This window comes from Limulus polyphemus, unplaced genomic scaffold (assembly GCF_000517525.1).
Source record: "Limulus polyphemus unplaced genomic scaffold, Limulus_polyphemus-2.1.2 Scaffold1918, whole genome shotgun sequence".
NCBI classification, from domain to species: Eukaryota; Metazoa; Arthropoda; class Merostomata; order Xiphosura; family Limulidae; genus Limulus; species Limulus polyphemus.
The window spans coordinates 32,675-45,743 of record NW_013667528.1 but is presented as its reverse complement, the minus strand read 5'-3'; the positions used below and the strand labels follow the sequence as shown (position 1 = coordinate 45,743).

Below are 13,069 nucleotides of genomic sequence, written 5' to 3'. Positions count from 1 at the left end.
GTTCCAACAACTGCTGTAATCTCTCTTGTTTATTTTGCTGTTCGAGCTGCCATTGTTGTAGGTTTTCTTGCAACTGCTGTTGTCTCTCTTCTTTTTTCTTTTCTTTTTCCTCTAACAACTGCTGTAATTTATCTTCTTGTTTCTTTTCTTTTTCCCCCAACAACTGCTGTAATCTCTCTTCTTGTTTAATTTCTCGTTCTTCTTGTTTCTTTTCTTTTTCCTCTAACAACTGTTGTAATCTCTCTTCTTGTTTAATTTCTCGTTCTTCTTGTTTCTTTTGTTGTTCGAGCTGCCATTGTTGCAGGTTTTCTTGCAACTGCTGTTGTCTCTCTTCTTGTTTCTTTTGCTGTTCTTGTACTGCTGCCATCAAATCTGCTAAAATGTAGTTTGATTTGCCGCTTCTCGTTTCCATCTTCTTTTTTTTTTATCCCACTTTCTGACACCAATTTGTTACGCCTCTAGTCATTAATTGATTTTCCGTAACTTCGTTCCGACGAAACTTTAGCGACACAAGTCCTTACTTAATAAAATTGGTTTATTCTTTCTGAATATAACTTTACCGATACACTTATTTTCAACAGTCGCTCTATAACAAACGTTTTAATAACGAACGTTAACTTCAACAATACTTTCTGACTGCAGTTCAATTACTCACGACCTACACACATTCTCTCGTCACGTTGTGAGCGTCTTATATATATACCAGACAAATATATATATCTAGTAAATGCTAGGGCATTCACGAAGGAACAGGATATTTCTAGAAAATAGGTGGCGTGACACTAGTCACGTGATCTCGCTGACGCAACACTATATTTATTTCTTTGTCCACAAGGTAAAACGATTCACCTTTCTTTAAGGCATCAGGCGATTTCGAAAATAGCACGATTAACTCTGGCATTATAGAGTTAGAAATAAATTATTGACTAGACAAACTTAAGCTTTTTTAAAAGGCTAATTAAACGTGAACAATAAACTACTACTACTTTCTGTGGTGAAAAGTAACTATCCTGTAAAAGTAGCCCTATTAGTAACATGGCTATAAGATCCCATTAGTTTTATCAGCGGTTCCTTTGGTGGAACATGTAGTGCCAAGACTGTTATTTTTTTAAGTTAAGAGCATTTGAGATAAGTGACGAATATATTACATTACACGTTCTTTTTAGAATCATAACTTGGGTAAGAAAAGTTAAATAAACCAGTACCACCGTATAAAACCTATTTATTGTTTATTTATTTAATTATTTTTTACTGTATATCAATTATTTAGATATAGAGAACCATTACTGTAATATCCTCGAGAAGATGTTAGATAAAATTTTAGTTAGTTTGTTGTTACTGTACGTTTGTCCAGTGGTTTAATTGTTAAAATATAAGTTTAATTTTAAACATCACCTTTAGCTAGATACATGAGCACTTCCTTTGATCAACGGTTGTTGTAATGAAAAAATGTACACGGCGTATTATTTTTACCCCTGTTATTTAAAATTTCTTTTGATACAACTTAGGTAAAATACAAAATAAATTATATTATTACATAAGTTCAAGTAGGAATTGATTTCACAAGTTTTTCGCAAATACTTAATAAAATCGCTATTAAAATATTTTCGATCGTTTGTTTGTTTAGAATTTTCGCGCTACGCAACACAAAGGACTAAATCTGCGCATAACCGTCCCTAACTTTGAAATGAGACTAGACGGAAGTCAGATAGCCAACAGCACACACCGCCAGTTCTTTGGTTGCTCTTATCTGACAGCAGGACCAGATTAAGGTATGTGGAGGCCCTGAGGCAAATATCCTTATGGAGGCCTTTTCAAGTATAAGAGAAAAAAACTTTATTGTATTAAAAACAAACTTTCAAATATAAGAAATAAATATAAAAATCGAATATCCATAAATAATGTTAACAAAATATTTGTGGAGGCACTATTTTGTGGGGCCCTTTAACGACCCAAGTTAAAAAAGCCTTCAATTAGATAAACCATACCCTTTTAACCTTTAAAACTATTTTGAGGATTAATATTTTTTTATTGAAATATACCTTAACATTCCAGTTTTTAAATAACTTTTTCATCGAAATAAATAGAAAGCTCTTCGTATATTGTACCTACTGGCTGGTATTTTATGTTTTAATATGAACATCTGGTTTGTTTACTTTTTATTGAAAGAAATGTGTAAAATACCACATAATGGTAACACTTTAACATGATAATGACTAATCTAACTTACGTTGAAACTGTACGAAGCATTCAAAAGATGCGTAGCATATGCTGATGGTGTTCACCAATAAAATCACCAGGAGTTTTAATGAGGGATGAAAGCGTGCGTAGAGAAATGAAAAGTTAAATATATCTTTGGATGACAGATTTCTTGGCAGAGAGCTAACTTTTTGTTTCTCTTTCAAATAATGTGCAAGAAAATGTCACGTACACATTCAAAACTAGAAAATCTCCCAAGAGTTAATCATGGAATTTTTAAATATGTTGATATAACTCTATCCTTTTTTTTTTTTGTAAGGTTTAGCATCAGGAAAAATGAAAATCATCATCAATGGGGAATCATTTTCATTGTGTTTACTTCATACACACCATAATCCTTAGACATTTGTAAAACAGTTCAACACAAAGAGAAAATTTGTTTTACATATGAGCTAACGCCATCTATTTCCTGATACTTTCAAAATAGCTAAATTAACAATGAGAATCCACTAAAAGTGAAACCACATTTAAAAACATATTATATAAATACTGATTATTATTACATACCGAAAAGTTAAAATAAGTTTAAAATATGTAACTTTATTTCAGATGCAAAGTGGGAACTTTAGTCGCATTTATAAAGTTTCAATATTAACCAATTCTAAGACAGAAAAAGAAAGAAATAAACTCGAATGGTTGAAAAAAAAGACAGACTTTTTAAGGACAATAAACCGTAAAGTTTAATTGGACAAATTACCATTTATAAACCTCACATGGAATTTTCAACACAATTTTATACGCAAATAGCTAGAGAAACAGATCAGAACAATAGGGTTCAGGTATAGCCGTCCTTAATTTTGAATCACTAGTCTGAAAGATGACAACCAATCAGCAGGGCCCATCACCACAAAAGCTTTGTCCGACTCTCTGAATTTAATAAAGAGACTGACAGCCTGTTCAGTAGCATCACGTGTCGAACCTTTTAATCCGCAGCCCTACACATTAACAATTAAACCACGCCCAGCCCCACTGGCTAGTCGTTTTATTAGTACTGGAATCAAATGTCCCGTGTATTTAAAAAAATGTACATATAACGAAGCAATGAAGCTTACTGTATCCGTATCAAGTGCACACGAATCTCATACAAAATTCGGCTAAAATTGACTCTGAAGGTTTTGTCAGTGTTTGCCTTCAAGTAATAAATGTCTGTAATATCTTCCTCTAATTCTACTTTCGCTATATACATCAATATTCTGACAGAATATAGAAAGAAAATGAGCTAAACTCCCTTGTTTTAAGTTTTGTTAACGATATTTCTGTTAAAGTTCTTAAAACATCAGTAGCGGGTAAGCAGTAGAAGGCATTTCTGTTTCCAGTATCTCGTAACGATTCTAGTCCAAGTGTAAACAAGAGTGGCGAACCGACTTTTTATTTTCTGTCATCGTGAAACTACACCATTGGGGACGGCTTGGGTCACACCGAAGGAGGGGAAAGAGTGCATTGACAGTCTACATGTGTTAATTTATCAATTCACGATCTTTGACGACTGAGCTGAATTTTTGAAACCTTGAACCGGCTCTCCAAAAATGGTGTTTTCGCTCAAACTTACACAAGGGATATTTACGAATAGCCGTTCATAATTTTCAATTGATAAATGAGATAGAAGGCAGTCAACAGCATCCACCAGTAATTCTGGTTTGGCAGAATATAGAAATTTTACCAACACTCTATAACACACTTAACAGCCCCAAAATGCGAATAATGTAGTTTCGGTAACGGGATGCAAACCACATATTCATGTATTGACAGTCCCAGACCCTTACCAGGAATTTTTTGTTTCTGTTAAAGAGATTCTATGCGTATATTAATCTGTACCAGCTTCGTCAATACTCTAATTGTGATGTTCTTGAAATGAACTTGATGAGACATTTTTTATTACTTATCGTGATAGAGAAGGTTAGGTATACCACATTCGGTTTCAGTAGCCACTGTTTAGCGGCAGCAACAACTTATGTGTTCATTTTATAAAAAAAAAAAACGTTAGAAATCTTTCAGTTTGGATAAAACTTTCCAAGTTTACTAAACGTGCAATAATCGATATTAAAAACAGGAAGTGCCGAGTCAACTTTTTTCATGTTACATTAAGTGTCCGAATGTATTAAGTAGCTTTTGTAATCATACACCCCTAGAAATAACGTCGTTTAAAACAAGTTAACCAGTTTTTCATGTGATTATTTTAGTTGATATTTATGAATATAGGAAACACTGAAATTTTTCTGAAGAATTTCAAAAGAAAGCAAACGTTAAAAAAATAATTTGAACTAAAAATAATAATGGAAATGTTTGGGTAATAAAAAACAAAGTTTAGATCAAAGTACGTGCGCAATTGACACTTCGCCAACAAACAAGGGAAGTCTAGACTTCAGAATATTGCCAGCTAGCTCCAAGTACTGCAATTAAATAACCAGGGAGCTATAATACTAGAAGCTATCTAACCTTCACAAAACTGGGTTAAGCACTTTTTAATTTTCCTAACTTTAAATGTTCTATTCTCATGTGCGTTGTTTATAAACCCTTGCATTACCAGCGCAGTAGATATAGGCCCCATAATTTTTTAAACTTTATGCACCAAATTGCTCGAGGGCCCATGACTTTCTTGGTTACATATTCGTCACATAAGTGTAAACAAAAATAGTCAATCCTACTAATTATTGCTGTGATTTCCTGTAGTATTTTAACCTTTCGTTTTTGGTCGGTTCTTCACAATGAATAACAGCCCAAAACACAACATTACTCAAATTGATGCAATACGGGGCACCCACTGGTGGTTAGCGGTATACGAACAAGTCGGTAATTTGAGGGTTAGTTAAGAATCAAATATGAAAACAACTAACTGTGACTAAAAGTTTAAATATTCTTATCGTGCGACTAACTCCGTGGAATCGTTTGTCGACTTCATTGTTGAATAGTTATTGACTCGACTATAAAGCTCAATGCTGTTTGAACAATGATGCATTCTCTACCTTTCCTAAAAACTAGTATAAAACTGAGCAGCTGGTGCCAAGTGCTCGACAGCTGTACTGAAAGAATCTACACTTGGCAATAAGTTAAAAAACTCTTCACTGCTACTTTAACTTACCTTGCACGAGAAGATTGACGTCACACACTGAACACGCTTACGGTCAGCTTCTGAATCGCCGTTACGTTTATTCGCAAATAATTAAAACCGTCAAAATACCCAGCCACAACAATTCATTGCACAATTCCATCCTAGCTCCGCCCACGTTTACGAACTAGCTAGCTTAGCACGTGTTACGCGTGCAGTCCGTCCTAATGGTATGGTTTAAAATAGCATTTCTCTAACGTGTGCACGGTTAGTTTTGATGATACAGCATCCACTGTCGCTATGCTTGTGTAGCTATCTAGCATGCCCTCTCTCTTAATATCTCGGATAACACAACGTCAACAGCAAACTTCAAGAACCCACAAAGTACCGTAATAAAGAGCCAAGTAATTTCTGGCCCTATTATCTTCTTGAATATCAACATCGATCAACTTTTCATCACAGGATAACCAAAATTACTTTAAGTTTTCAAAACAAAAATATATTTGAATGAAATACGGTTTTACATTCAGACGAAACGTTATTTCTCTGTAGTTTTTTTTTCCTTCATCTATTAACTAGTTTTTATTCCCGTGAAGTATCTTACGTTAGATTTAAACCAAAAAAAAAAGTGAAACGTGCTTATGACTATAATTTAATAACACGTGTGTGCGTTTATCAACTAGGGAAAAAAAGTTCATATTTCAAACTATTTCGTTTAGTTCTTTCTGATAATTCGTTCCCTCAACTAACATTTCAGTTAAAGATGAACTTTGTACTTGTAAATACATAACATAAAATTTCGTGTGATAGGTATACATAATGATGATACCATTTTTCAAATGCTAAATTTATTACTGATGACTTTATTATAAGATTCACTGATAGATACTATCGTAACAACAAAGGATCAAACAATGCATATTTGTACAGAGTTTATCTTTATAAAATTTTGAGAAGAACATTATGGTTTCGCCATTAGAAATGTCAACATTATTTTTAAGTGTAAGGGAAAAGAAATAACGTTTTTTTTAGAGAACGCAAAAAATACACAACATGAATTATAGCACGTTAAAATTCTAAAAACCCACGAGTGAAAGCAAAGGAGTGTTATAACTTATCAACCACACTACATCTGTCATATCCAGTACCGGCAAGGCCTTTCGCTCAATACCAAAATTCATCTGGAATACGAAAACTTAGTAGTTGTATACATCATTAATTTTCATGATCAACTGTTACGATTTAATAGGTTCTGTGCATTAGAACTTCTACACTAATTTTGCAAAGTATAATAAGTTTTGTTTTATTAAAACGAATTTTTAACCTAAGAGTATACAATGTGGCCAAGATTATTTATGAAATTACTCGATTCAGTTTCGTAGGGTTTTGAAAGACCAAAACCATGTACCGTTTTCAATTCCTACGATAATTTAAAGCTAAAATAAAACGTGTGTTTGGATTCAAAAGTTCACTTTATTTTTACCAAGAACAAGTTCAAATGTATAATATTGTAATACCATTCAGACAAAAGTCGGAAACAAGACAATATGGAAGCACTTTATTATAAACATCAACCCACAACAACTGATACACAATAGAACCAACAACACATATGACATTGAGCTGTTCTGATTTTAAAAAACTCCACGCGATATTTATTCCATGTCAAATTGAAGGACCATTTAATAATAAAGACCTCTTATCACAGGAGACAAATTATTCTCTCAAAGTACAGCAAATTATATGGTGTGTGTACTATTTTATCACTAACACTTATAGATCACAGAGCATTTCCAACCATCTTGAATTTCTTCTTCAAGTTGGTCGATACACTGATATAAGCTGCACCTTCTTTTCCATAGCTAACCATAAATGTAACCTATCCTAAAACTACCAGAGTTATAGGTCTGAAAAAACAAAAAAACTAGATGTGGCAGATTCTCAAAAGTACATAAAAAAATTAGTACTTATCTCTTCCATTAATTTAAATGTACACAGTTATTCATTCACATAAAAACGAACTTAATTAAAATTTGAAACATTTCATGAATGATACTAAAACAATGGGTTTCAGCCAGTATATACTGGCAACAGCCCTCATACATAAAAACACCAAATTTTCTATAATTGTAAGTCTTACAAGTGAATGGCAGCTGTAGTGATGTGTTTTTGTTTCTATGTTCATGAACATTTTTATATATAAAACACATGAAAATCCTGCACCACAACAGAGAATCTTTCCCGGACTAAGTTAGCTTGCAGTCTATAAATAAATTTTATTATACATAAATACAGAACAGAATGATTTGTCTCCTGGATTAAATAATATATGAAAATGAAATTATTTATTTTAGGAATGGAGAACAGGTAGTGTAAAATTATGTAAAACTCACTAAAACCACTTACAAAAAAGGAAAACATATATAATACATAACACGTGAAATACACAAGCAATACTTTAAGAATCAACATACCAAAAATCACACATCACAGGGAACAAATACCAAATCGCTAGTTTTAAACTGACTGGACCACCATTACTCTATGGTAATAAATTTAAATATTTCTATCTATGTATGTTGCCACACTTCTAAAAATTGTTCTGCAATGTTAATACAATTAGTGCACAAAATAAACTCTTACTTGAGTGGCATGGGAAGTCCATTTCAGTATTCTTCTTTGACAAAGATAACATGTATAATAAATTCAAAAGCCCTTAACTAATTAATTTTCCATAAATTTTTCTAAATTTCTAAATTCTCCATCTTAAAGTAAAGAAAATTTTGTGTCTATACTTTTAAAACGAGCTTTAACAGGGTTTTGAAATGAAGACCATTTCATCTTTTTTTTTGGGAGGGGGCATTTTATAATTTTGGTGTAATATGTTCTAAATTTTACAATAAGACTTACAACAAAAGAATTCACAACAAGGTTAATTTTGTCACTTTTCTATACCACTCTTTCTTCTGCACAAGTGTCAAAAACGTTTACATACAGTTTTGCACTGATAGGACTCTTCAAGGATACAGCACCTACACCAATTGCAGACTGTTCCCAAATCCATGCAAGCTTACTGAACAAAAATGCATACAATAAAATACCCAAGAGGAAAGTTCATCCAATTAACTGTAACATGTTAAAAATGCCTCTAAGTGCTTAAAGTTACTTTTGTGATATCACTATTTGATGAAAAAGTATCGTATTGTTCAAGACTTGTGCAGAGAAATAAGTGCACAGAGTATTAACTGAGGAAGCAAAAAAAGTCTATAAAAATTAAAATGCAGGTTTATGTTATCTTAATATAATATAATTTATTATTAAAGCAGAATTTCTTTGGGTGGTACTAATGTCTTTATACTTGTTCAAGAAAATTTAAACATTTAATAAATTCCAGCAATTTTTAAATTTATTTACTAACACCTACCATCAAATCACCTGGAGACAACTTTTCTACAAAATGCACTCTGAAAGAAGGAATGATGGAAGAACTAACCCACAACTAGCTGCCTTCCTATTAAACAAACACAATGGTCATTTCCCAATAACTCAGAGATCAGTGTCATACCAAGCAGTCAGCTGGGCACTGCCATCTTGTTGAGAAGGGGGGTGGGGTAAAGTTGACTCTAAAGTATCAAAGTTCAAGTCACCTGGTGACCCTAAATCCATGTCTGTATCCATTGGGGCATACCCAGTGCCACCTCCATGGGGTCCACCAAGATCCAGCCCTTGCATGGAATCAATAGGGACCTGTGAATCAAAACCTAAGAACAGAAAATATTAGTTAAACTCCTGCTAAGTAAATGGATAAAAAAAAAATTACACTTAAATCCTTTTTTATGTAAGAGTAACAAAAAACATTACAACAAACAATGAAACTTATTAAACTGCTAAAACAAAACAATATCGCACAAGAATTTTTTGCTTTAATATATATTTTTTTCAGCAATATCCACTATTTTCCACACAGAGACAAATGTGGCTTTAGAAAGTATAAAACTGCATATCACATAAATTCTTTCAAGTATATAACAGTACAATAGTAACAACATCCCTAACACATACAAAGTACTGTGTTTTGTGTTTTTCTTGTAGCAAAACTACATCAGGCTATCTGCTGTGTCCACTGAGGGGAATCAAACCCCTAATTTTAGCATTGTAATTCCAAAGACTTACCGCTGTCCCATCAGGGGACAACACAAAGTCAACTACACTGTGTATAAGGCATTAACAGAATAGGTATTTACCTCTGCAAATACATAAGCATTTTGTACCTTACATTTCTATGAAGCAACAATTTATTGCTTGTTCTCCTTGGTTCTATGATGTGTATTTCCTTTAGAAAGTAAAAAATGTGTTTAAGAATTGAGGGTACTGCCAATTTTAATTTATAGGAATAAAAACAAAAAACTTAAATGTCAGCCAAGTTTCACAAACCTGAAAGAAAATGTTGACCGAAAAACAATTTTTTAGAGACTAAAATATTGTGCAAGACAATATCCAATACCAACTTTTGTGCAGTTAAAAACTTTAACCCTATTGCTACAGGTCACAAGTCAAAGGCCATGTCATCATGTTTGCAGACTCGCATTCAAAATTTTATTGAACTACTATTTTATGAATGTATGTCAATAAGTTAGGTATCAAATTGTAGCTTATAATTCAAATTTTAGCATTATACATTAGTTAATTTCTTAATTTAAAAGTAAATATTAAAAAAAAATACCTATATTGATTTTTGTGTGTCACATGGTATACTGAATGCAGCATTGGTTCAAATTAGATGTCTGTGATGTCAAAATGTAAAGTCTATAGTTTTGTACGAATTAGGAATTCAAATTACCGATATTGACAAGCCAGAATATAAAATAAGATCCTCCTATCTTTTCTATTGGCTGAGATATCTCTACATTTAGTGAATCAAACACAGTGGCCCTGCCCACCTCTTTCCATTTTTGGAAATGCTTACATACACCTACTTCTGTTTATGAAGTGTAAATAACCAATCAAAAGCTCAGAATGTACTCCTAGTGGCTTTCTCAGCCTCTTTAAAATATTCGGATGGCAAATTCTTTCTTTTGACGCAAGATTCCAAGCAGTAAGGTAAGACTTTAGTGAACTCTAAATTTTTAGACCCAAATACAGCTTAGTTATTAAGTTTGATAAATTATAGTGGAATTCTATGGTACTGATATAGTCATTTTTAATTTTTAGTTATTTCAAAGTGTATGTATAACACCTAAACAAACATAAATTATGACTGCAAATTGTAACATGAAAACACAAGTTTAGTCTAAATAGCTGAAATCTCATAACATTATACATTTATATATATTTATTTTTTATTCTATTGACCTTTGAGCCGTGTCTGGCTAACATGACAGAAGTTGCAATGACGAGGCACACGTACACTTGTGTTACTGTATCTAAGAATATAAAACTGGCCTCTACAAAGTTACCTGTCTTAGCTGTGTTTTAGTGGACTAGTATTTTGTAAAATAGTCACATTTCACTTATATATGTATATACATTATTACTATTTTTAAACATGTTTTTCTTAAAACATAGAACAGTAAATAAAGAAGTATAGCAAACAAATTATCTTTTGTAATTATGAACTTTGTCTTCATTTGCTGTTTGCCATAGATTGCTAAGCCATATCAAATTTTGCTTGGGAGGATGTGAAACAAAATCAGTTTATTTCCTAATTTGTTATGGTGGTTATGATGTCAGTCAAATCTACCCAACCTGTACAGAGATACAGTAGTGTAAAATAACAGATAAAATAGTCTTTTTTCTAAAAAAGCATTTGATAATTATCTGGAGGTTATAAAGATTTCCCATGTGAAATTTGAAAATATTCTGATGCAAAAAAGTATTTTTAATATTAAAATCAAAATTACTTGTTGGATACTCAGCATTTGAAAAGAAAAAAAAAGGCACTGATAAAAATATTATGTTAGAAATCTTAAAACTTGTTTAAAAAATCTGAAATTTTGCGTACAAAATCCTTGTAATGTTTACTATAATCTGCGAAATTATCTAAAGATACGTGTACATTATCAAAAATCATAGTATAATTATCCTCATGGATATTTTAGTGGTTACAAGGTGGGTGGATCCCACCCAGCCTGTATTGGTAGGGTTAACACATAAAGCCTAAAACAATAAAAGCAGGAAAAAAAAAACTTTTAGATAACTTCTCACACAGCAACCCTAAATCCTTAAATCTTATATTTTTGAAGTATTATTAACAGTCTAGTTTTAAGTAGATTTTTGTAACAGAATACTAAATTTCTTAAGAGACAAAAATATTTTTTTCTCTTCTTCTCAACATATTTCAATGAACACCAACATCAAAATAACTTTAATTAGATATAATGTTTTAACTATCATAGGAAAATGTCCATAAAAGTTAATTAGTTATGTACATCTGAGATAATACATAATAAAAGTTATAGCATACCAAGTTACTGATCCTCGGATTAGAAAGCACAAATAAAAAAGAAAAATAGGCATTAATACAGATACACAAACAAAGAATTCTGTCTCTCAAAAACAAATACATAAACAGCAACCCCAAACCCTGATAAAAAAACAACCAAAAATTTTAATTTTTACTTTGCATCTTAAGGTCTAAAAGATTGCATATATATATATATATATATACATTGAACAAACAAATATCTATAAACTTGCTGCTCTGTATATAGTTTTTCTTTTTTTTTTTTTTATCAAACTGCATGTACCTTACTATACTTTATGGTGTTTATAAAGTTTGTGTTTATTATAGATTAATTTATTACCAAACAATATATAAAAAAATACTAAAAACTGATGATGAAGCAACAAAATAAACAAGAGTATATTAATTATGGCTTGTAATGCTAAAGGTATATTTAGTTTTTGTAATTAAAACAGTTTTTCTCAGTGGGATCTGCATTTATCAATAAATCTAAAATAATAATAATCTTTAAAAAAATACTTTTGAACCAATTATATATACACAAAAGTTTAAGCAACAACCTTATTAGATAATGATATGCTTTTCTCGTATTACAAGTTCTTAACCAAGTTGCAGAAAAGTTTCTAAGCAGAATTAAGTTTCTACTTAAATATCATAACTTTATTTAGAATTAATATCATTTGTAGATTGTGAAACTTGCAATATTTTGTTGAAACTGTTTTTGAAGAGAAGAGATAAAAATAAAAATTCTCCCTTTTGTCATAAAATTTAATTTTTCTTTTATTATTATCAAAAAGTTCACAACTTGTTTGATATTTAAATAAAAGTTCAAAGATACATTTTTTGAGTGCATTATTTGTTCAACTTTATTTTTATGATGTTTCGACACTTGTGTGGCCATCACCGTGTCTATTTTGAGACAGTTGCCTGAAGATGGCCACACGGGCGATCAAAACGTCGTAAAAAAGTTAAATAAAAATATATAATATGCTCAAATACTGTATCGTTGGATCTTTATTTAAACTGTATAGTGGATTTCCTCTCCTCGCAACAAGTTGTTTGATATTTATTAATGTATTTCTCTTCATACTTTATTTTACCAATTCTAGTAGACACCACTTCTGGCTTTAAACCTTTCGAGACAGGTCACAGGTGAAAGGTCATGTCATCTCGTTTCTTGACTCTCATTCAAAATTCTATTGAACTAATATTTCATGAATTTATGTCAATAAGTTTGGTATTAAACTGTAGATTATAACCCAAATTTTAGAACTAGACATTACTCAATTTGTTAATTTAAA

General features: G+C 31.5%; 1 protein-coding gene across 1 annotated transcript in view; it reads right to left on the bottom strand.

The window, feature by feature from the left end:
- Window positions 1-6,842: 6,842 nt before the first annotated feature.
- LOC106465352 (catenin beta-like) overlaps window positions 6,843-13,069 on the bottom strand; it is a 30,456-nt gene continuing 24,229 nt past the window's right edge. Inside the window, exon 15 of the mRNA XM_022393223.1 lies at window positions 6,843-9,066. Coding sequence (XP_022248931.1) covers window positions 8,852-9,066 — 215 coding nt within the window. The 3' untranslated portion in view covers window positions 6,843-8,851. The remainder of the gene's footprint in view (window positions 9,067-13,069) is intronic.